The sequence below is a fragment of the Centrocercus urophasianus genome, unplaced genomic scaffold (assembly GCF_019232065.1).
Source record: "Centrocercus urophasianus isolate 14NV4802_14NV808 unplaced genomic scaffold, USGS_Curo_1.0 seq_12, whole genome shotgun sequence".
Taxonomy (NCBI): Eukaryota; Metazoa; Chordata; class Aves; order Galliformes; family Phasianidae; genus Centrocercus; species Centrocercus urophasianus.
Genome location: NW_024884364.1, coordinates 67,193,697 through 67,217,528, shown reverse-complemented (window position 1 = coordinate 67,217,528; position 23,832 = coordinate 67,193,697). Strand labels below are relative to the sequence as shown.

The window sequence follows — 23,832 nt, the reverse complement described above, 5'->3', positions numbered from 1 at the left end:
AGGGGGCCAGCACTGACCTCGGGTTAATCAGGGGTCACAACATTTGGGAAGTGCTATCTGCAAATTCGTTCTTGAAAGGAGTGCTGCAAAAAAAAAAAAAAAAAAACAGGTTGATAATGATTTGTCAAGTGTATTAATTGCTGCTAATTATTTTTGCGACTCTGTAGCTCCTGTTTTCAAAGTTAATTTGGAATGAAGGGAAGGCCTGCACTAATTATTTTACATGGTGATGGGCAGCGTCGAGGAATTTCAATTGCTGCTCATCCAGTTCCCCTCAATTTGTTTTCTTGTTAGATGCTCAATGCCAACAAGTCAGAGCAAAAGAATGGAACAGAAGGGGAATGATACCAGCGTGAGCTGAACTTAGACAACAAATAAACAACCCCCCAATTTTAGTAAGGGTTTTACACAGCAAATGCTTACCTAGTTGCTGTGGTTTGGCATGGGTGCAAATGAGTGTTTGTGATTATTTTGCAGAAGCATGCAAGCCAGGGTAGCTGGATTTCCTGTGGCACGGTCTGGCATTGTCCCTTTCACTCAGAGGACTCAGTGTAATGGAAATCACAGGGGTTGTTTACCGGTGACTCCCCAAAGCTTGGAAAGAAGATACCCATAAAATCCAATTCCCCCTTTGCTTTTAAGCAAATGGAAGATCCTTTCTGCTTAGAGCCGTCACTGTTTTTTTGTGTTTTTTTTGTTTTTTTTTTTTCCTTTGGATCTGAGAGCCTTAAAATGTTATGCATCAGCGGAGCACCTGCGTTCTAAATGTAATGGTCTTCAAAATGTAATTGAGGGATTTTCACTTTTGCAGGCAAATCAGCAGGGCTGATATCGATCCGCCTTTTTAGGGAGCCGCAGTGCACCAGAAGGTGATACTGTAGAGGGCCCCGTAAACCCTCAGAGCCTTCTGTCTAATTTGGCAGAAAAACACAGAATGTCGGACAACAAAAGAACGATCCGATTCCATAAGAAATCTTCATCCCTCCCACCTCCTTTTCAGAAGACGGGGGGGAAAAAAAAAAAGAAAGAAAGAAAGAAAAAAAAAGCAGACAATTTTTTCAGCTGCACACACAATGATTTGGTGCTCACTCTTGCATTGAAACAGTTGCTGTCAGAACAGGCAGGAAACAGTTTTCTTTTAATTGCTGAAATCATTCGGAAGTGCTTCATGCACGGCTTCTATACAGCAGATGCTGTGCGTTAATTGGCCTGTGTAGGGCTGACCCAGGGTTCCTTGCAGCGGGCCCAATTTTAGGCAGAGGGTTTAAATAGCTTATTTTTGATTTTGTGTAACCTGGCGGACGTTAGGAGCGCACCCGCTCGCACGTGGGGTGTTTCACGGTCTGCACTTTCTAATGTCATGTGGGTTTTGAAACCCGTGTTTCCCTGGTAATGTACGAGCAGCAGGTAAGCTCTAAATACCATCCATCAGGAGCTAATTTTTTACCCAGATACTCCAATGACTGATGAACCTGTCTTTTGTATGAACGTTCAGCGCAGGAGAAAGCCATATGCCCCTGGCACTGGTTCCTATGCATTCTTTACAGTTTGTAGCGAGGAGATGAAGGCAAAACCAAAGCCTTACATTTACGCATCTCTCATTTATTTAGCAGTTAGTGCTTTCTAAAATAGCTCTGTTTTTTGCCAGTGAAGGGAGATTTGGGTCTCTTAAAGCAATCTGACTCCCACCACTCGCTTTCTTTATCAGGAATATTCCTGCACACCCTTAATAGGGAACCTTGTTTTGCTACTCCCCGTCTGTTCAAAACAGACCTCAGCCCATTAGAAGGTCCTCCCTTGTGTGGGAAGACCACAGCTGTTACTGTAAATCTCATCCAGTAACTGTATCACCCCCATTTTGTGGCTCTGAAGGATGAAATTGAGAAATGGAATACTGTGCAGTCATCCTTTACGTCTCCAATTTTAGGCCTTTGCACATCATTTTCATGCTTTTATTCCAAATCAAACGACATTAGTGAGCAACACCACCCCATGCTAAATGCCTGGTGTCTGGGGCAGCCTCGTCGAGCTTTGTTTTTGGAGGCATTAGGATTTGGGGGGCCCTCGGGCTTTTGTTGGTGATTTTGTTGGTGATTTTGTGTGGGGATTTTGTATTCTATTATTTTTAGTCCCTCTTTCCCTTCCTGCCACTTTCCCCCTCCCACCGCATCTTTCCAAATTGTCCAAATTTGTCTGAAAACAGCAACCCGGATGGTGGCAGAGTGCCTAAGATGGAGGACGCTCGGTTGTGGCTCCAGGGAGCGAGGGCCATTAGCAAACTTTACAACTTTACAAAGGTTTCTGTCTCTTTAAATCCCCGCGAATAAAGTGGATCTAACTTCTTACGGAGGATACTGGGGGCTTTAATCAGAAATAAGAAGTGGTTTAAATCATTAGCACAACAAAGCAAACTATAAGCTTGAAGATAAAAGTCTCAAGGGAAGGAGTCCTCTGAAAATAAATGGGACTTGATAGATTTCCATATCATTTATAACTTCCCTTAATTACACTTGGAAGACTTGCCAGTAAAACTGGAAAATTGGCAGCCTATATCCATTATAGTAATTTTGCCGACCATGGCAAGCAGCTGGCTTTACTGGATTTTATTTCCCATCACTCACAATTAATCATCAGCTGGAGATGTCTGAAACTCCTCAAAACGTGGCAATGCTGTGTGACATTCGGGCCTCCTTAACATGCTAAAATCTGCTGAGTAAATGGGCCGAGCTCCCCTCCCAGCGTACTCATTTGGGCGCGAGGCGGGCTGCCGCCTAATGAGGGCCACTCGGAGCATCGGATGCGAACGTGAACCCTGACCCCTTGTCAAAGGAGAGGACGCCGCGAGCTGGATGAAAGATGCGGGATGCAGCTCTGCAAACTTTGCAGCAATTAGGCGGGGCGCGGGGAAGTGCATCAGCTCTGATTGGGTTTATCAGAAAGACTTGTGGGGCCTGTGAGCAGTTTCCACGCCTCGCTCTGAAGACGCCCTGTCACAATCGTGAAGTCCGTACCGGGTGATGCACAGAGGTCTGAGAAAAGTGTTGTGTGCTCATGGAGATCCCTGGCAGTGGTGCCTTATCACTGGGTGCGCCTCCTCTTTGTGCCCTTTATGCACGGCCCTTTATGCCTCTTTATGCAAGCGGGGCAGCAGTGCTGCTTCTCAGGTTTGGCTTCTGCTCCTCATCCCCTATTGCTCAGTGGGGAAAGCGCTCACCCGAAAAAGATAAAGCACATCGCGCAGTCCCTGGAAAGAAAGAGGGCCCGTCTATTTTACCCAGCTCCCATCAAGAGGATTTCTGTTTGCTTTCCATTTGCCTGTTTTGACAGATTTGAGTTCGTCACTGAAACCTCTCTGTGCTGAAACCGTGGTTTGCAGTGATGTACCATTCTCTGAAAGAAAGAATTCTTACAAAGAGAATCCTGCCTTACAAACCGGACAGATAGATCCTTAGATAAGTGAGTTGGAAGGCAAGAAATTGTACACATCAATGCGGCTTTCATTTACAGTCCAAATGACAGGCAGAGGGATATGTGCAATTATGTAATGAAAGAAATTGGACAATGCCCAAAAGGCTGAAAAAGAGAAGAGGCAGCTTCTAGTGCCTCATTTTAGGATTTGTTGCCCTGCAACACAATGAGTGGTGCTGCAAAGATTTAACATAAGAACGGTAATTAAACTTCTGGGCTTAAGTGACACTTTTGCCAAAGTAATTTGGAACAAATTGCGCATTGTCACAAGTACTGACACAGCATTTTAACACGTGCTGTGTACTCAGAGTGCCTCCTTCCTTTCAATCAGTGCAACTGTGGGATGTTTACCAGTTACTTGGCTATATAGTTTGTTAGCTGGGTGGATTATTTCCTTCCCAGACACCAATTCCTTTTGTCATCAGCCCAGCAGGTAGTATGTAAAACACAAATTTTTTGTTGTAGAGAAAGGTGGGAAATGGAAAAATTCAAATTCGCAGACATGTCCGTGCCGTGGCCACTCGTGTCTACTGGTGTTCTACTGCTGCGCTGCAGATCTGTGAAGCCAACTCTGTATTTTCCCAGTAGCTGTATTCTCAGAACTCTGTTCAGACAGTTGTTTCAGGACATGCGTGTGCACCATGGTGGTTTGACAACCTGAGTCACACTGGACTCAAAAGGAGAGTTCCCTGTGCCCTTGAAATTACACCCCCAAATTCAGATCCACATTCTTCAACACCTCAGTCTTCGGCAACCCCAGAGCCCAGGGGCACCTGGCTAGCAGAGTTTAACCAGAGGATGGCAGATTTCTTTCTTTCTGAAAGGTCCTATACCAAACCAAACCAACATTCTTGTCTCCTCTTCTTTTTTAAACTGAAATAGCTATTCCTAGCTTCCTGTTAACCTTACAGCTGTCTGGAAGTTCAGAGCAGGCTGGAGAGAGGCTGAGCAGTGAGGCAGGGGGAGGAAGAGGGAGAGCAGGAAGGAAGGGAGCGAGGCCGCGCAGAGGAGCAGGTGTGCAAGAGACAGACAAAGACAGGGAGCAGGAACAGAGGTAAATAACCAGGGACAAAGCATGAGTCTTTGGCACTATCCTCTGAGTTGATGCTGCTGCTGACTTAAACGCTCACCTGGAGCTCGAGATGGCATTTCGGTAGTCAAAGAGTTGGTTACAAAGGGAGGTCCTGGAGTCTCCTTCTCTGGAGATGTTCAAGACCTGCCTGGATGCCTACCTGTGCGACCTGGTGTAGAGAACCTGCTTTGGCAGGGGGGTTGGACTCGATGATCTCTGGAGGTCCCTTCCAACCCCTATGATTCTGTGATTCTGTGTTACCCTTCTGGATCTGGTTACTGTGCAGTGCTCCTGGAGCAAACACATTCCATCTCCAAAAAGCCCATCAATAACACTGCTGTTGGAAAAATGATACAAGACCATCTCCATGACGTGGCTGGGGGATCCCCGGCTCACACGAGGGGTAAATCCTGGATTGAGTATTTTTGCCCTCATCTGTAGGCAGCCCATGGACCGCCGTAAGCCCTGGGGCCTGGTTTTTGGTGGTGAGCACACTCCCTGGATACTGCTACGTGCAGGGCCAGAGCCTCCCGCCCGCACTCCCCAGGACAGGTGCCAAGAAATGTCTGGCTTCCCCACCGGGATTAGCATCCATGGGATCCGTGCCAGGGAAGCAGAGCAGAGGCTGAGCAAATTAAATTTTGGTCTGGATTTAATTGATGCCGAGCTGCGGCGGATGTGAAATGCGAGCTGTGAAAGTTAGAGCTGAGTGTGTGAGATGGGCGAGGGGCCGTCCAGGTTCGTATGGGTGGACGACTTTGGGCAGGTGATTCCTTTTCTCCCCTTTGCCAAAAGCAGCAGTGGTTTGCGTCTTGGCCGTACGTAACTGGCTGACTTGACTTGCGCCCTGGAAGCCTTGTAGTGTTTAATGAAATAATCCCTTTATTTTTTAAGAGAACCATACACACTTAGAGCTTTTTAAATCCTCTCTCCTCATTTTGTACCGCTTTAATTTTACCAGGTTTCAGAAGGTCAAGAGATTTGTGTAATTGAAGCAATGAAAATGCAGAACAGTATGATCGCTGCTAAAACAGGCAAGGTAAGCTACCTTGGGTCACTTAAAACCATATGCAGCTTGTCAAATAGGATGGAATTTAAAAAGGAAAAAAGGAGGATTCTGGTTGTTAAGGAATTAAGTCTGATTGTTGTAAGTCTTTCGAAGTGAGGTATCTTTAATTTTTAACATTTACATCTGCTGTGAATGCTGTTAAGCAGTTCCAAGCCGTAGATAGCACAGCAGGAAGTAGTTTTACTGGCTTTAGAAATTCATATAACTCTTTTTCTCCTAAATGATTTGTTTTCTATGATGTTACAATGCCACATTGAATTGAAAGGTGTTACAGATCATTTTCCCAAATTCCCTATTTCCAGTGAGTAGCTAAAGAAGAGTGATCTCTTTGCTAGTTAATTCATTAATGGCAAACAATCTCATCTTACCAAACCACTCAGAGGAAGGCATAGAAAGCATTTTTGTAGGAAGAAGTTTTTCACACAGAGGGTGGTGACACACTGGAACAAGTTGCCCAGGGAGGCTGTGGATCCCCATTCCTGGAGGCATTCAAGGCCAGGCTGGATGTGGCTCTGGGCAGCCTGGTCTGGTGATTGGCGACCCTGCACATAGCAGGGGGTTGAAACTGGATGATCATTGTGGTCCTTTTCAACACAGGCCATTTTGTGATTCTATCGTTCTATGAGAAGAGTGGTTTTTTTTGATTATCGGCCTTCTGAGCAGGGAACTGGGTAGGTTTGCATGATAGGGAGAAACCCCATCTGTATGGGGGCTGTCAGCCCCTGAGCAGGGGGCCTCAGAGCATTCCTGTGCTGAATTGTAATGCACAGCGTAAAGCCATCACTTGGGCACGGCCAGGTTCTGCTTTTTCACAGGGAGAGAGAGCAGAGTCATCAGATCTGGATTTTTTTGTTCTCCTAATGTCACATTTCCCAGCCTATCTTTGGACCCACTGCTGTCCCTGAAGCAAGACCATTTTGCTAAGGAGAATAAGAGTGATCATAGAAAGAAATCTTGCAAGGTTCATTAGCCCAGAGGGAGGCAGCAAGGAGCCTCACTCCAGGGCAGGCTGGGTTAGGCATTGGCAAGATTTGCTGAGATCTGAGGATGGGTTTCTATGCCAAGGACTGTTTGTGTGTTTACAAGAAAGGATGATTTGGCACGGCACTGAAATTGTCACCAAGGCTTGGACCAGGGCTTGCCTCTTCCAGTATGTCTCATGCAAAATTGGGTCTTGAGGAAATAAATGCAAGGGGGAGGTGAAGGAGGGGGCAGAAGGGAGAATGTACTTTCTCCTGTTGCTCTGACATTGGCACTTTGTTATCTTCTTTCATGCATTAATTCCTACATAACTTATTTTCTCACTTGATTAATATTGTACAGCATTTATTTTTCAGTTTTGCATCTTTTGTTTAACCCCTTCTTGCTGCTCTTTGTCTCCACTGCTTTTAACCAGTGAGTATTTATGACTAAAGTGCTACTGCCACCTTCCCTCCACTTTATTTTTTCACTTCAACCTTTCCTTTCCACCAAGGTGTGCTGCATCCCAATGACGTGTTCCTTGAAATTCTGCTTGCCCTTCTCCAATTAATAAATACTCCCCACAACTGTGCACATAAAAACCCCATTTGGTGAATTAGTCCTTTCTAAACAGAAATTTTTGCTCCTCTCTGTAGTGCAAAACCACGGCTCAGAGTGCTAAAGGAGCCTGACCCCTCCTCAGGAATGGGATGTTTGGCATTGGCTGTTAGCCCACTTTTTTTATGCACTGAAATTGTGTTTTGAATCTCAGTTTGTTTGCCTTCAGCTGGAGGGCGTCCATTTTCCTTCCCCGTCTGAATTCCTTTTCTTCATCATTCCCCTTCCTGTTTATAGTTGTAGAAATGTGCGTTTGTCCACTCCGAGCTCACCCTGTGCAGGTGGTTTAGCAGGGAGGAACTGGGAGCAAGCCACAGCCAGGGAGAGGAGTGCAGGGCCACTGCCAGCACGTGGCAGAAACTACTGGGGAGGCTGAGACACCAGTGAGCTACAGCGTGTGCTGAACGTTGGCTTTGTAAAGAAAGGAGTATCTCTCATACTGCTTTAATCTCCTGAAAGATGAGTCTCAGGAATTGGGTTGGCTGTGTAGGTATTGATTTGGCAATAAAGCTGTTTCTTGTATATCTCGTGAAGTTTTCGCCTGCCAACAGTATTCAGCTTCATTTCTTGGACAATACTGTGAATGAGTCTGTGCGACAGACCCAGAGGTGCACCTACAGCTCACAGGGCTGTAGGCTGTCACACTCAGATGTAGGCAGTCGTGCAGCCCCATCAGTCTGATTTTGGGTGTGCTGTGGGTTCCCTGTAAGAGCCTCAGTTATCTTCAGGTGACCGAACCAGGTGCCGAACGAGATTTCGTCCAACAACTCAGGTACATCTGGATTAACACTGCAAGCAAATTCTAATGCAGAGCCTCAAATATCTTCTGAAGCTCCACAAGCTAACGTGTTTCAGCATTTTTTAGAAAAGATGAAAGTCTATATAGGACATCCTATACTATGTTCATTCAGTAAAAGAACTCATCTACAGAAGTAGTTGCATTTATTTGACAACTGTAACCCTTTGCCAACTTCAGTTACATTAAAGGATTCCAACTCGGATTTGAATCAATTTCTCTCAGCAGTGCAGGGATTAAGGGAAACCCAGCTTCATGGCTTCAGCCCCAAAACTCACTAATACTTCCAGTCTGTAATCCATGAAATACCAGAATATTATATTGTAATGTCCAGGCACGAATGCTGAATATTCAAACTGTCTTCTGAAAGATTTTAGTGTGAACTTAATGACAGTGCCGATCTACACACTGAAATTGTTTCTGTTTCTGTGCTGTAGGTGAAAGCTGTGCACTGCAAAGCCGGTGATACAGTTGGAGAAGGAGATCTGCTGGTGGAACTGGAATGAAAGGTTGCCTTCCCACTGTTGAATTAGCTCAACCTTGGTTATTTCCATCCATGAAGTAAAATTAGAGCTATTCAAGACAGACGATGGACCTTCCTACGCAGAAGATCTTATAGAGCCATATTTATTGTATCAGTGGTTAAGACAGCAAACACAGATGTTAAACCTTGGCAACAGATCTCAGATTTTTACTTCCAGAAATACTTGTACATAACCTTTGTAATTCTTTGATTTTTCAGGATCAAGTAGAATCAATAAAATACCATTTCTGCTTTAAAACAGGAAAAGCTTCTTTTTTAAAAAGAAAACATAACAAAAGCCTGAAGCTGATTAATCTTCTCCATGGTAATCTCACTGGTTTGAGGCCCCAGCCAAATTGTACAGAATGGTTGATAGGAGCGACAAATTAACCACTGAATGGACTCAGCAGTTTCCTACACTCTGTGTAAGTGCTGAACAATTACTGCTTAAATTCTGGTCAGACTTATTGTAATATTGTGAAGCCTTTATCTAGACTAGCTTTAAATTATGGGTTAGATGCTTTATTTTGCTACCGCAGAATTTCCCTTGTATTTTCACTTGCAGCTCTAAGGGAATTTTCTCTTTTACTCAGACTCCATACTCAAACGCCCTCCCCTTTATCTTCTTTCTGTTGGTCACTGGATACAAGGCCTTCCAGGCATGGGCCTCAAGTGCCCTTAGCCACCCCTCAGGCCAAGCACGCTGTCCTCTGAGCTCCTCCAGGCCTGGAGATCAACGTGTCTGACCTCTTGTTGTGCAGTGGCTCCTTCTAAAGTGAGGGATTAGGAGTGTTCATAAACCAGAGCTTTGGAGAAACTGAGGCAGAGACCCTGCAGGCTTCCCTAAGAATGTCCTTGGTGCCATCTTGCCTCGTCCAGAAGGGGCACTGCTCAGGCTCTGCACGTTGCCCTAAACTGAAGCACGATGAAAAGATTTACAAAATGAATTCTGCTTGAAAAGCATTTCAGAGTTCAATGTGCCTGCTGCAGAAGCACAACCTCTCTGTTTTTCTACTTGAATGGCAGCAATGCCCATTACTAATGAAGTTCAGGCTGGTTCCTTACCCTGGCTCCCTGTGCTGATCTCTGGCCATCCCAGAGCTCCTGCCAGTGAAGCAGAAGTACAATACAGTTCTGAACAGTCCCCTTGGTACACTTCACTGTACTCTGGCTCACTGCACGACACACATTCCCCACTCACAGCCTTGTCCCTGCAGCAGCTTTCTAAATTATACAATGTCAGTGTACCAAACGCTGCAGTTGAAGGAAATAAAAGGCACAGCAGTGCAACAACACAACCACAATATCCCCAGATTGTACAGAAGCCAGCACAGTTGGTTGGGTCATGAGGACAGTCGTCTTTAAATGTTGCAGTAATCACATATAGGTCCTTTTTTTATTTCTTTAACAACATGATTAAGGATCTTTCCCCCCTATAGAAAATTCAGTCTGCATACAACTGCAAGTTCTCCATGAAAGTGCTTGGCTCAGCGTCGCCTTAATAGTGCTCACCTGCAGCTGGTGTGGTGCAGTGGGCAGCTGAAGTCAGGTTTGCTTTTCTGGCCCTCAGCATCCAGATCTCAGTCACTCAGTGAACTGAAAATGGTACCTAGAGCGCTTACTTAGGATGCTAAATGAAACATATACGATTTTAAATGGAATTCTCTTTAATAATTCTTTAATATTTCTTTACAGTATCTCATAAAACTAAATGTATTTTAAAAAGAATCACCTCCAGTTCAGAAAAAACATTATGAAGTAAGAACAGTCATCTTTAAAAATCTCTTCCCTTTATTCCTACAGCACTGTTGTATTTTTCCCAAAGCGCAGACTACCTGTGTGGTCATTTTTCCCCCACAGACATTTGCCTGCTGCTTGGTTTACATTCAGTAGCCTACCATTACAGGACAATATTAGCCGTGCATTTTACTTTGCTTGCAGATATGATTTTTTAAAATCAGTTTTAGCTATTAGTACAATAACGTCAATACTCCACCCAGCGTATGGAACACATGTGATAAATTTATCAGATCAGGTAAGAAAGAATTAGTGTGTTCATCTGTCTTCCACTCACCTTGGCCGTGCACTGAGGTGAAGGGGTCGGGGGGCAGGAAAGAACATAAACCCCCTCACTGCTGTGCACAAACACAGTTATTTCGGCCGTCATGAGAAACCAGTTAGGGTGGGTTAGTGGTGGTACAAGGCTGTGCCAGTCTCTAGGCCTACAGCACTGCAGCACTAGAGCCAGCGTGCCCAGGTCTGGAAGGTTACAGATCTGGGGATTTAAGAGAAAGGCATTACGGGGTTGCTGGTAGGGCTGCCACACAACACCTGCTTAGAACTGTCTTCGCAGGGCTGTGCCGGCTCAATCTCTGTTCTCTCGTAGCACGTAGGAGAGGCCGTGGGTTCCAGAGGAATCGTAATTGTCATGGTAGGGCAGCTGGACCCACTCAGGCTGGTAGGTGCTGGTGTTGTACACGAAGCACTCCATCACCCCGCTGCTGGCTGCTCGCACCTCAGCTGTGCCGCTCTTCCCCTCCCACTCCACCACCTCAATTCTCATCGTTGTGCGCTGGTACATGTCTGGGCAGCCTTCGAATTCGTCGAGGAAGCGCAGCATCTGGTCATCCACAGTGTAAATCTCCCCTGCGATGTGGTGTCCCGTGCCCGGGATGTTGAGCATATAGGGGATGTTGTATTTCCCTGCAATCACCAGAGGGTATTTCTCCACTGTGCGACCCCTCCCTTGGTACTTCGCGATCCCCTTGGCGGTGTTGATCATGTGCTTGTAGTTGGGCTGGCCCTTTTTAAGCGTGCCATACACAAAGACACGAGCCATCGTACCTGCAAAAGCAGCAGAGGGACAGAGGTGGATGTTACACGTGTGACTGCCCTTCTCTAAGGAGAAGGTCTGATTGCTGGGTGCTGCTGTGCAGAGCCAGGAGTTAGAGTCAATGATCCTTACGGGTCCCTTCCAACTCAGGGCATTCTATGATTCTAAGGAAGCCACGCCAGCAGCCAATACAGTGCTCAGCTTCAAGCCTTCCTCGAGGTTTTTCTGCCTCTCTCATGATTAAATTGGAGCCGGGCTGCACAGAGCATGATGCCGTGCTCAGTAACACACCAAAAGCAACCCAGTGATAGGAACAAGTTCCAATTAGCACGTCCTTCATGGAAGAAACCAACCAACCAGCCATCCAAAAAACACCCCAGTAACAACAAAAAGGCACGGTTCAGTTCAGCTACTCAAGCACCTTACTATACTGCTCGACTGCATTTATGGTTTAAGTAGCCCCAGCCAAGTCCAGGTAGTGTTAAGACTGCAGAAATGAAGCCAAAGGACAATTCTGCCCCTCCTTGGCAGAGGGGCTGGTTTAAAGGCTGTAGTGATGGACTTTTCCTCGTCCCCAGGTCTGTGCAGCCCAGCACAGCATGTGCCTCCTCTTCACCATGGCAATATTCAGGATATGAGAAACAACATTATATTCAGAGACAGAGGTGCCTGGTTTCAGTTCAAGTATCTTGTTTCATGGTAAAATAAAGCACAGTGGCATTAATCATCCCAAAGCAAATTAATGCATTCAAACTTGCTGTCATGTTGTGCTGCATTTGCATCCATTTTCTGGTGAGCATTTTTTATGTTAGTAATACCAACTTGGTTACACTCTCAAAAAAACCCCAAACAAACAGGAAAGAACAGTAAGAAGCACAATGCTTGTAGCTGCAGCAAACTAACACTGTGCAAACTGGGACATCACTCAGCCCGGCCACGGAGCTGCCTGTCCTGAAGGGGAATGAAAAGGCTGGAACATCAGCCCTGGAAAAACAAGTGCTGTGCTGCAGAATGACGTGGCCTGGCACAGGCTTGGGTTAAGTTCAACCTGCTGTAGGGCCACTTCGGGGATATGCTGAAGGCTTCCCGCAGCCCCAGCACCAGGTCCTGCTGGCTGTCTCTGCCTGCGGAACGCCGGCAGAGCTGGGGAGGCCACGTCCAGCTGAGCCAGGGCTGCTCGGAAGCTGCCGTTGCGAGCACAAGGACGTGTTTGTCTTGCCTGTTCAGGGAAAGGGAAAAACAACATTTCTCTTTGGTGCTTTCAGTGACTCCCAGCTGACAGGCCTCCTTTGCTGACTTGATGAGGGCATGCCAGGCGACAGTGTCGTCAGGAACACCTTCACCCCTCTTGTCCGGGTGAGCAGAGCCAATGCTATTTCCATTTGTTTACCTTGGGGATGGACTGGGAGGCAGGACCCTGTTATTTCAGTGGAAGATCCATCCTGAAGTCTTTTTCAGACATACCCAAGAACTGAACCACCTATGCCTGCAGTCACTGTCTTGCACGCATTCTAGCCACATCTTTTAAGCAGCCCCTGAACAATGTTATTCAACATTTGTTTTATCTAGAAGCACAAAAATCTACAAATTGGTTTAAATGTGATAAAAGATTGGCCTTACTGAAAGACAGGAAACACCCATACCTTCCCAGCTTTTCCTTTGTTTTTCACACTCTACCCTGTTCATCCCCAATTCTTCCTGCAGGCAAGTGATGGTTTTCCTGATTTTGCCCTGATTTTGTCTCTGTTCCGCTCAACACAGCAGCGAGGCAGCTGCCTGCCATGCACCAACCACCAGAGGAGAACACGAAGCTCCATTTGTTGTTAAACAACGTTCAGAGTTTGAAAAATCTTTAAAAACTGACTGGAAGCAGAAAATTAATGTTTTTTTTTTTCAGCTTTCTTAATTTAGTAGCTAGGTCAGCTGGGTTATCCAAAGGGTACATTCCCAGCCAAGATGGGGGTCATTTACAATCACCAGGCCTTTTAACCAGTAGCAAAGCAGCTTCTCCCTTTGTGAAGAAAAGAATTTCTCTCTGTAACAGAATGGTTTTCCAGCAAAAATGGTGCGTGCCTTTATTTACTGGCAAACAGCTTTCACGTAAGGAAAAAGACCACACTGATTTGTCTCTGTGTTTTATCAGATATACTCCAGTGTAATCTATCCTTCATGACATAAATGAGTTTTTTCAGATGCAGCTCATTCCCTCACAATAAAAAGGACGTTAATATTCGGATCATCTGACTCCCTTTTATAAGAAAAATCATTACCTTTCAGACTGTGTTTTGAATAACAAACAGAGATCTTTCAGGAAGAAACTTGCCCCAGTGGGGATTGGGAAAGGATCAGAGTTAAGCACTGAAACATGCAATTAATTCCCATTAGGGGATTAGGGCACTCGTGTTCACTTTGAATCAGAAAAATGAATTGTGAATTAAATTGTTCACAACCAAGAGGTTACTTGTCAGAGTTAATAAGTTAAAAAATAAAAAGGGAAACCTGAAACATACATGAAAAGCTCAATACCGAGTGGTGCATCTGTTGGAAAAAGATATGCTTCATTTCCACTAAGCTAAGATCTCTCCTTACTGTACATCTGAAGATAAGCTTCCGAAAAGTTTTAAGGGAAAAGCACTAAAACTCACAAAACTGATGACAACGACATGCATATTTCTGGCTGAGCAGCCTCAGGCAGTTTAGAAGCGCTCCCTTCAGATTGACAGCAGTACACCCAGCATGCTACTGCTCATCCCAACAAACCCAACCACAACGACAGAACTCGCTAACCCAGGGCTGGGTGTTTCAAAGTCAGGCTGGATGGGTCTGAGCACCCTGACTGAGCTGTAAGTGTCTCTGCTCACTGCAGGGGAGTTAAACCAGATGACCTTTCAGGGTCGCTTCCAACTCAAATGATTCTATGATTCTATGTTCCAGCATGTAAGTAAAAGAATTCACTGGGCATGTTAAGTGGAGACTGAGGAACTGGAAATTTCAGTCCCAGGTTACACAGAGTGGTGATTCCAAGCCCCAGACTCCACAGCTGCCACAAGAAGGGTGGTGACCAAATTTCCCCTTGCCCTCCATGACCACAGATGGTCCTGCCATCCCCTGGGGTAAGCTCAACACGCTGCCTTTGCATATGTGTTGCTAGGTGTTGCATTTTGGACAGCCTGCTTCACACCCAGAGCAACTCCCAGCACTCAGATCTGTGCTTTCAGACTGTCCTCAGCCACCTTGTGGCAAAGAGAGCAAAGAGCAGGACTGTATTTTAGGGTCAGCGCACAGCAGTTCAGCCAGCAGCAGCGTGTCGCTGGGCAGCTGGCAGTGCCACGGGAAAGTGGCCTTCCTCACCTAATCTGACACTTCAGACCTCTGCTGATCTACCTCAGAGAAAAAAAAAAAGAATAATAATAGGAATCAGATTCTATACTAGGTAGTAGGTGCCAGGACAAAACAAACCCATTCATAAGGTTTTTTTTCATGAAATATTCATGCTAGAAACATTAAAATTTAACGGCGCGAGGAAATGCGAATGAAATCTGTATGTCATCTCTCCCAGCTCTTTCTTTTAACTACAAAAAGCGGACTGCTTGTGGGCCGCGTTACTGCTCCCTTTGCTATGTGGGATGCAAAGATCAGAGGACAGGGGGCTGCCTCGGGGTCAGGAGGGCAGGATGAGGATGTGGTGGTGAGCTCGGCTATGGGGCTGCAGGGTCCTGGCTGAGCTGCTGGGTCCTGAACTGGGGGCACGGCCTCGCCTCCCAACAGCTCTGGCCATAAGCATCCTTTTTGCAATGGTTCCAACAACTATTGCATCCTAGCAGCTTTTTTGGAAAAATAAAAGAAGCAGTGTGTGCATCACTCTTGCCCTGCAGCCCTTTGTGACTGCCATAGCAGTGGGTTTGGGTTTTATTTTGCTGAAGCTCTCCCTTGCAGCTCAGAAAGTATCCATTTCTCTCCCTCTATACAGTAACACTATTTTCCCTTGAGAAAAAGTCTTAGTGCTGGCTCAGTGACCAGATATAGTTACACATTAATTCTTCAGAAGTTTCTTAAAACTGTAGGAAACAGGTGAAAAAACAAAATGCCTTGAACTTTAAACTTGAGCCCAGTCTGTTTGAATGAAGCGAGTTTTAAGGTCACTCTTCACTCAATGCTAACTTTCAAGCAGGACTAACATGCCAGAGAGGGCTCATGGGACCGCATCCTGTTGGGCCTTTGATGCTTTCATTTTGTTACTCACTATTTTCTTTATAGCACAGACAAGGGCTTCCTGCCCTGGCCGACCCCTTTCCAACCTTGCTGAATACCTCGGAAAAGTTTATGGCAAGACACCTTTCTTACATTAACCACAGAGGCACCAGCGAAACGATGGCTCCTTTGAAATCCAGAGGTTATGGTCTCCTCGCAGCAGTTGTTCGCTCAGAAACTGTGAGGTGCTGGTTTGTGAAAACAAACAACAGTATTCAGTGACCAGGGCCATGTTGGACACTACCAGGCACCACCTGAAACGGCACTTAACCTGCTTCACAGATACTTTTCATCTCACCCTTGGATAGCTTATATCTCCAAACCACAAACGGGCTGCACTGAAGTGTGAGCGTCCCAGGGATGTCAGAACAAGCAGCAATCACACTGCTGCTCATGTTCCTGGCACTGACTTGGCATCAGAGCCCATGTTTGTTTATACCTGCTTGAAACTCTTCGCAATCACCTTCAACTCTATCAATCACAGAGATCTACGCAGCTAACATTTTTGTTATAATATTTTTTTCTTTTCTTACTACCAGGAAGAGCTTAATTACCAAAGTAGATATTAGCAGGGGGTATACACAAAAAGATGCTGAGGCGTGATGCAGAAACATGCTGGATGCATTTTTAGACTAGTTAACATGCTAAACTTCTAGACAGTGCAGAGACAAGAGGGGATTGAGAGCACACAAAGAGGACAAGAGTAGGAAGAAGACAACGGATGTGAACAAATTGTGTTGGTAAGAAGTAGCTGCCCCCACAATACTTTTTGAGTTCTATTGACTGTTTTGCCATAGGGTAATATCATATAAGCCAAAAGATCATTATATCAAGTTTTTGACACCACAGTTCAGACATTCGTGGACTACAAAGATAGTCAAAATGAGCTCAAGAAAGATCACTGAGAAAATGAACCAAGGGCTCTTATTTTGAGGCATAGACTGAACAAGTTGTTCAGCTTGAACAGGAGCTAACAGGGCTCCTACCCACCAGCAATGTATACAAGTGAAGGTTTTACAGAAGAGACAAGTGGTTCTCTATATACACAAAATTTCTGTATGGAAAAATTTACTTAGAAACAGCTTTCTAATCATAAAAACAGACAGGGCCTAAGAACGACCACAGTAAGTCACAACAAAAATGGTATCCCACATGTGAGATCAATTTCAGATACCTCAGAAAGAGCCTAAGAACACAAATTGCTTTGGGATTTTTCCTTGCCGCCCGCTAGCTTCATCTGATGGCTCCTCCTCCAAGTTCTCTCTGTACACTCTTCTGTGCCACCACTTTGTCAGCCCTTCCCCTCTTGTCGGCTGAAGAGTCCTTATCTATTTCTGAGACTGAGAAACTGGAATTGACATCTTCAAGGATGGATAAACCATCGATTTATACAGTAATATAACTCACTTTTCCTGCTTTGCTTACACACATTTTGCACTAATATCTTTCTGACTGCTGTTGAGCAATAGACTGATGTGGCGGAAGAGCACTGCAATACCTGAGCATCCTACTCTTTAGTGGCAACTGTTATGAGAAACATTTTCAGACAATCCAAGAGTGCTGAAGCCTTCAAAACCAGCAGTCCTGAAAACAGAAAGTCCTGAAAACAGAAAGCTCTCCTGGATACTACAGTTAATCTTGCCTAAGAGTAAGGTAACAAACTAGATAACTTCACAAAACCCTTCTCAACTTTATGTCAAGTACATGTCATTTAAATCACATACACAGAAATATCTTTTGGGGAGAGATTTTTTACTACAGCCTGTAGCAATAGGACAAGGTGTAATGGTTTTAAAGTGAAAGAGGGCATATTTACATTAGAAATCAGGAAGAGATTCTTCACTGTGAGACTGTGAGGCTTGGGTGCAGGATGCCCAGAGAAGCTGTGGATGTCCCATCTTTGGAAGAGTTCCAATGCAGGTTGGATGGGGCCCTGGGAAACTTGGTCCAGAGGGAGGATGGGATTGAATGGTTTTTAAGGACCCTTCCAGCCCAGACCATTCTGTGATTCTGTATCTTTTGTCTGCATCTCTAGCTGTATTGGGTTTACACAGCAGGGCTTTGGTAGCAGGGAGGCTGCAGAGGTGGCCTCTGCAAACAGAGCCCTTCCTCTGTATCATTTAGGGGTAGGAAGTAGAGCTGGGTGGATGGTAGGGAGGTGTTTGCAGTTTGCTTTCAGTTTCTCACTGTTCTAGTCTGTTAGTAACAGGCAATAAATTAAACCCCCTTTTGCTGAGTCTGTTTTGCCCGTGATGATAACAGGAGAGTGGTCTCTCTGTTCTTGTACCAACCCCGAGCCTTCTTCCCATCCTGCATTCCTCCTCTTGTTCTCTTGAGAGAGAGAGTGAGAGAGCTGCATGGTGGTATTTAGCTGCCCATCAGCGTTGAAGCACTCCAGTACTAGACAGGCTTAAATTGTTTTATCTGCACAAAAAGTGACAGAGGAAAGAAATAAAAACAAACAACTTCAAATGCCAGATCACCGTCACAGAAGAACAAGGTAGATGCTGCAGCCCTGTTGTGCTAGCCTTGCTCCTGGTAGTTTCAAACACCACTGTGAATTTGAAGTGGTTTCTGCAATTGGCATGCAGGGCATAGCACAGTGATTCAAACTGCTGACATCCTGAGGCTCAAATGCAGTCTGAAGCTGGGACGGGTTTTCCCAGACCCCAGCAAGGTCAGCACACTGATTTACATGCCAATACTCAGAACGTTCAGTCAGTTGTTTTCGATCGGGAAGAGCATCTCAGCCTGTGAAACGCAGCAAACACTCTGAGTACCTAAGCATGGGAACACATTTTTCTATGCTGAAAAGCTTGTGAGGGAAAAATGGAAGGGAGAAAAGATCAGGTTTGTGCTAGATTGCAAGGTGCCTTTCCACAAAGCAGCGCTGGAACGGGATGTGGAAAACACGGCACAGTAACACTTTGTATAGAGCAGAGAGATGCCCGGCTGGTCTCAGCGCAGCACTACCTGCTCTGCAGAGGCTCCCTTCCCTCATCCCTCAGGGATGTGGCTCAGCCTGGAGGAAGCTTTTAAATGGCAATCAGCACAGCAGCCTCCCTGGCCTCGCACACCTTTCAGCTAGCTCAGTGTGGGTGATGCTCAGAGCCCCTGGAGCCTGTGAGCCCCAGGTGACACAAGCATCCAGGTGGTGTCATCTCAGGCCTTGTCATGCAGTAGGCAGGCGAGACAGCAGCGAGCTCCTGGTGCAACGAGCAGGGAGAGCAATTCTGTACTGCCTGCAGGGTCACATAATACTGAATTATTGTTTCCTTTTTCCCGGAAACCACCTGCCTACATCGCCGTAGACGAGTCACTGAAACACAAACCTTTGATAAACTTGGCAGAAATTAAGGATTAGAAAATCCCGACAGACTTTTTTTTTTCCAGCCTATGATTCCTTGGGCAGGTGACTTCTAAGGGCCAAAATAATTCACATACGTTTATAGCACTCATGTATATACATAACATTTCTATGCAGAAGAGCCATGCTTTTCTTGGAAAATGTTAGAGGCCCACAAAAAAACAAGAAAGATTAAAACCAGCTGTAATGGAGGAACCAAAAGATTTAAATGCAGCCAGTATTTTAAGTACACAACCAGGAAGGCTACAGGCAGCACAGAGTAATGGCCAAGCATGTTCGCTGTGAAGCAGGGACGTACAAAAGGGTGGCTGAATAAAATGGCATAAATATTCTCATTAAAAAAATACAGATTAGAAGTATTAATGTGAGTGTACACATGTCACTAACTAGCATTGGGAGAAAAGGCCCTTCTTGATATTGGGAAGGGGCAGGTGAGGTCAGTAATGAGCACAAAAGGAAAAGTGGGGTATTCAGAAATAATGAATTTGTGATATTATTGTTTGCTATGATAGCTCAGAAGCAAGTCAGACCACTGATGTGGAGATGGCCACTAGACAAACACTGGAAAAGATAAAATAGAATTAAATTAAAAAAAAAAAAAAATTCAACATATCCTCTTTCTGTGATATTTTCCTTTCACTTCATTTAAACTTATTCAGGTCAATTTTTTTTTAAAGCTAAGAAACGAATGATGAGGGAGCCTTGTATCAACCTTTCACACTGTCACTTGTAAGAAAGAGTAATATTTAACACATGAAATACAGGAAGAGAAACAAAGCACAATTCACTAACAGCCATTATTTTATTTGCCTAATTAATTAAATAACTATGCAAGTCTTGCTTTGATGCATATCAGGTAGTTTTATATAATAAAAAGACTCCTTTTTCTTGTAGTGAATTTCAGCTCACAGCTATACATGTTGAAAATAAAAACCTAATCCATATCTCACCACTAAATCTTTCCCCACCATTTTCTAGTATAATAAAAGGCAAAACAAAACAGATACTCTCATCAAAACTACAGAGAACCAACAGCAGATGTATGTAATTACTTCAGTCCCACTGAGGCATATCACTTCTGCTTAGAAATGAGTACCAAGTTTATTATAAAAAAAAGTCATATCACCATGAAAAGAAAACTAATGAGTTATTTCAACTTTCCCGATCTTGATTTTTGTTCTCCAAGAAAGACCTGCCTTTAGCATCAAATGGCAAAGCATTCTTATCTGGAAGTAAATACATTTCCTGGTGCTATATCTTCCACATTGAAGAAACAAATACATATTCTGGGACCATCTGAAAAACCTATGAAATGGCACTCAGCAAGGCACTGGAGCAATTGTGTTCAGCTCCAGAAGACATACTGACCAGAAGCTCACATATCCTCCTGCCTGGTGGAAAGAAAGATAAGCAAGAAGACAAGAAATCCATTTGTGCCCTGTCAGGATACGTTGAATGAAATCTTTCCTTTCAGGTAAGGAGTGGTTTCATATCTGATGGAAATCTGACACAGTGATCTTCAAGAAAGAATTTCTGATCCTAACTTGATGAAGGAAGGAAAAAAGGGATCAAGCACTAGCAATAAATGAGGAGAATAATATGTAATGTGGTTTTGAATGTTGAAAAAGCTAGACAAATGTCTTTAAAAAAAAGTCTGTTTCTTCCTTAGACAAGGACAACACGACCAGCTTAGAGTAAAATATTTAATTTAGTATGAAGCAAAAATAGGACTGGAGCAAGTCACTGAGAGGACTACATACGAATAGTGAATTAGTTAAGGGAAGATTAAAGTAGCCTACTTTAAAGCACATACAGTCAGCACAGGGAGAAGTTACTGTTCAAATTCCTTGGCAATCAATGCTATTTTATTTATCAGTGGCCCTGCCAAATCAAGCAGTTGTGTGCCTGTGAAATCAATGCATGACACATCCTGAGGAGGAGTGGTTCATGCTACAGACATTTTACACAGCCTATGAGCTGTGCAATTGAAAAAGACGTTGGAGGTTAATAGTTGCAACAGCACAAGATATCATCATCGTCAGCTACAGCAGATGCCTACGCAAGCCACCAAGAAACAGCTTTAAGACACAGCTAGAACAACTATTTAAAGGAAACACCATAAAAGGTGTTGGTAAAATCTTAGAAAACTACACCCAAGTGACCTCATCTACATGCAGAAACATCAGCGAAAGGCACAAGTGCACAGACTGGTGACTGATTTGCTTCCTTGATCACTCCATTATTTATTTATCAGAGTTAAAAATAAAAAGAGTTGAAACAGCTTAGGCTTTCAAATACAGACTGTTACTCCTCATGCATATACTCTTTGTACACTTGTGAATTTTATCTTATAGCAAGCACCTATTATTTCTTTTCCCGTGGTTGCAGATGTCTGCATTTGATGACTTGAAGATTCTAGACGTCAGAAGTGTTTCATATTTTCCAGCAATGGATAATTTTGTGAAGGACTGTACTTCTACCAACCAGGTGTTTTTCATTCACAATATATTCCTGCACCATGGTAGAATGAAGTAGCTGAAAAAGCATTTCTTTTCTGGGGACAGGGAGGTTAAGAACATTCTAGAGACGTAAGTATCCAAAGTTAGTTAAGTGTATATTAGAAAAACTCATACCTTCAGGTATTCAAATGTCTAAGAAAGTGTCTCACTAAATCTCCTCATCAAAACTCAGGTAAGGGAGGTAAAAAATCATCCCCCTGTACTCAGCACTGGTGAGGCTGCACCTTGAGTACTACGTGCAGTTTTGGGCTCCTCACTACAAGAAAGACATCGTGGCCCTGGAGCGTGTCCAGAGAAGGGCAACAAAACTGGTGAGGGGTCTGGAGCACAAGTCTTATGAGGAGCAGCTGAGGGAGCTGGGATTGTTCAGTCTGGAGAAGAGGAGGCTCAGGGGAGACCGCATTGCACTCTATAACTGCCCGAAGGGAGGTTGTGATGAGGAGGGGTTTGGCCTCTTCTCCCAGGCCACAAATAGGACCCGAGGAAATGGCCGCAAGTTGTACCAGAGGAGGTTTAGGTTGGACATAAGGAAGAACTTCTTCTCTCAGAGAATGGTCAGGCACTGGAATGGCTGCCCAGGGAGGTGGTGGAGTTGCCATCCCTTGTAGTGTTCAAGAGGCGTCTGAATGACGTGCTGCGAGATGTGGTTTAGTGCTTGTGGTAGCAAGGGTAATGGGAGGATGGTTGTACTAGATGCTCTTGTAGGTCCCTTCCAACCTTGTGATTCTATGTGATTCAATTTCATACTGGGGAAGGAAGCAGACAAGGCTGGAACAAGTGCTGAATGCCACAGGCAAAGGTCTTAAGATGTAGCCAGTTTCTGACTGGAGCAGATCCCAACTGAAGGTGATCACTGATAGCATACGCTTTCAACACATAAACTTGGCTCTGACAATTTTCTTTGTCCATAAAAGGAAAACAAAATTGAACAAATTTCTTAAGTGCTTTTCCTGAGGTCTTAACATCTGCCATTCATCCACTCCTTTCCATCAGACACTCATCTCAGTAAAGCAAAAAGTGTAACAACTTTTCTTAGACTATCTGAGCTGTGAAAGATATTGCTTGTTTATTCATTCCCTGCTCTGGTCTAAGGAACAGGTTTTCTGACCCACTTAATGAGACTGGGCAGTCCAAGGGCTAAAATGAATTGGTGTACAACAGCACAATACAAAGTCAGAGCCATAGGGCCAAAGGCATGTTACATCCAGATCAAACGCTGCAGTAGCCACTCCATAAAGGAAAAAGCAAATGAAAGCTATCCACGGAATCATAAAAAAACCTGAGCTGGGAGAGACCCATGTGGATCATTGAGTCCAACTTTTTGGTCCACAAAGAACAACTGAAAAAAATCAGACTGCATGTCTGAGAATGCTGTCCTCACACTTCTTGAACTCCATAACCACTGCCCTGGGGAACCAGCTCCATTGCGTGACCACCCTCTGGTGAAGAGCCTTCTCAGGATTTCCAGCCCGACCCTCCCCTTATGCAGCTTCGTGCCATTCCCTCCTGTCACCAAAGAGAAGATATCAGCACTGCTCTTCCGCTCCCCCTTGTGAGGAAACTGTAAGTTGCAGTGAGGTCTTTGCAATGAGGCCTCCCCTCAGTCTTCTCTAATTTTATGTCATTTTGTATTGCTGGACCCCAAACTGCACAAAGTACTTGGGGTGAGGCCACACCAGAGCTGTGTAGAGCAGGACATTCACTTCCCTCAACCAGCTATAGCAATGCCATGCTTGATGCACCCCAAGATAGAGTTGGTTTTCCTGGGTGCCTGGACACACGTTAACTCAATATTGCCAATGTTTAATGAGAAATTGTTCAATTGCAACTGAGTCTTGAACTCTAAATGACATCAGCAAGGATGAAAATAAGGCTGTGGAGGTGATCATACTAACTTAGGGGATAACTCATCCATCTCCTGTGCCACTAGTGAGTTTGCTCAGTCTTTTTATACACAATCACATGACACACAAAAATGGCAAAGATAAGCATGATGCTGTTTCGGGACTTGCAGGTAACACTTAAGATTCTTTTTTTAAGTAAAAAAAGCTTAGATAATTCTCAAGTAAACAGACAAATACTTACCATGATAAGCTAACAGGGAATGGGTGTCAACACACTCCCACTCCAAAGCACAAATAAGAAAAAACAACTGTTTCTTCTGGTTAGCAACTTTCCCCCTAACTTAAAGTAAGTTTACAGCCACCATTTACTATTTATTTTTAGACTGTGACTAGAATGGATGAGATTCTGCTAAATACTATCAAGAAGTCTCACAAATGTGTGCAAGAACTTCTTTACAGTGAGGGTGATGGAGCACTGGAACAGGCTGCCCAGGGAGATCGTGGAGTCTCCT

General features: G+C 44.5%; 2 protein-coding genes across 5 annotated transcripts in view; one reads left to right on the top strand and one right to left on the bottom strand.

Annotated features, from left to right (window-relative positions):
- The window catches only part of PCCA (propionyl-CoA carboxylase subunit alpha), a 191,709-nt gene extending 182,944 nt beyond the window's left edge, over positions 1-8,765 (top strand). Inside the window, exons 17-18 of the mRNA XM_042811087.1 lie at positions 5,502-5,579; positions 8,421-8,765. Coding sequence (XP_042667021.1) covers positions 5,502-5,579; positions 8,421-8,489 — 147 coding nt within the window. The 3' untranslated portion in view covers positions 8,490-8,765. The remainder of the gene's footprint in view (positions 1-5,501; positions 5,580-8,420) is intronic.
- A 1,390-nt stretch (positions 8,766-10,155) lies between these two features.
- Positions 10,156-23,832, bottom strand: part of GGACT (gamma-glutamylamine cyclotransferase) — a 30,680-nt gene continuing 17,003 nt past the window's right edge. For all 4 annotated transcript variants that reach the window (XM_042811089.1, XM_042811088.1, XM_042811090.1 and 1 more), the window contains exon 2: positions 10,156-11,350. In XM_042811089.1, the coding sequence (XP_042667023.1) occupies positions 10,872-11,345 (474 nt within the window). In that variant the 5' untranslated portion in view covers positions 11,346-11,350 and the 3' untranslated portion in view covers positions 10,156-10,871. The remainder of the gene's footprint in view (positions 11,351-23,832) is intronic.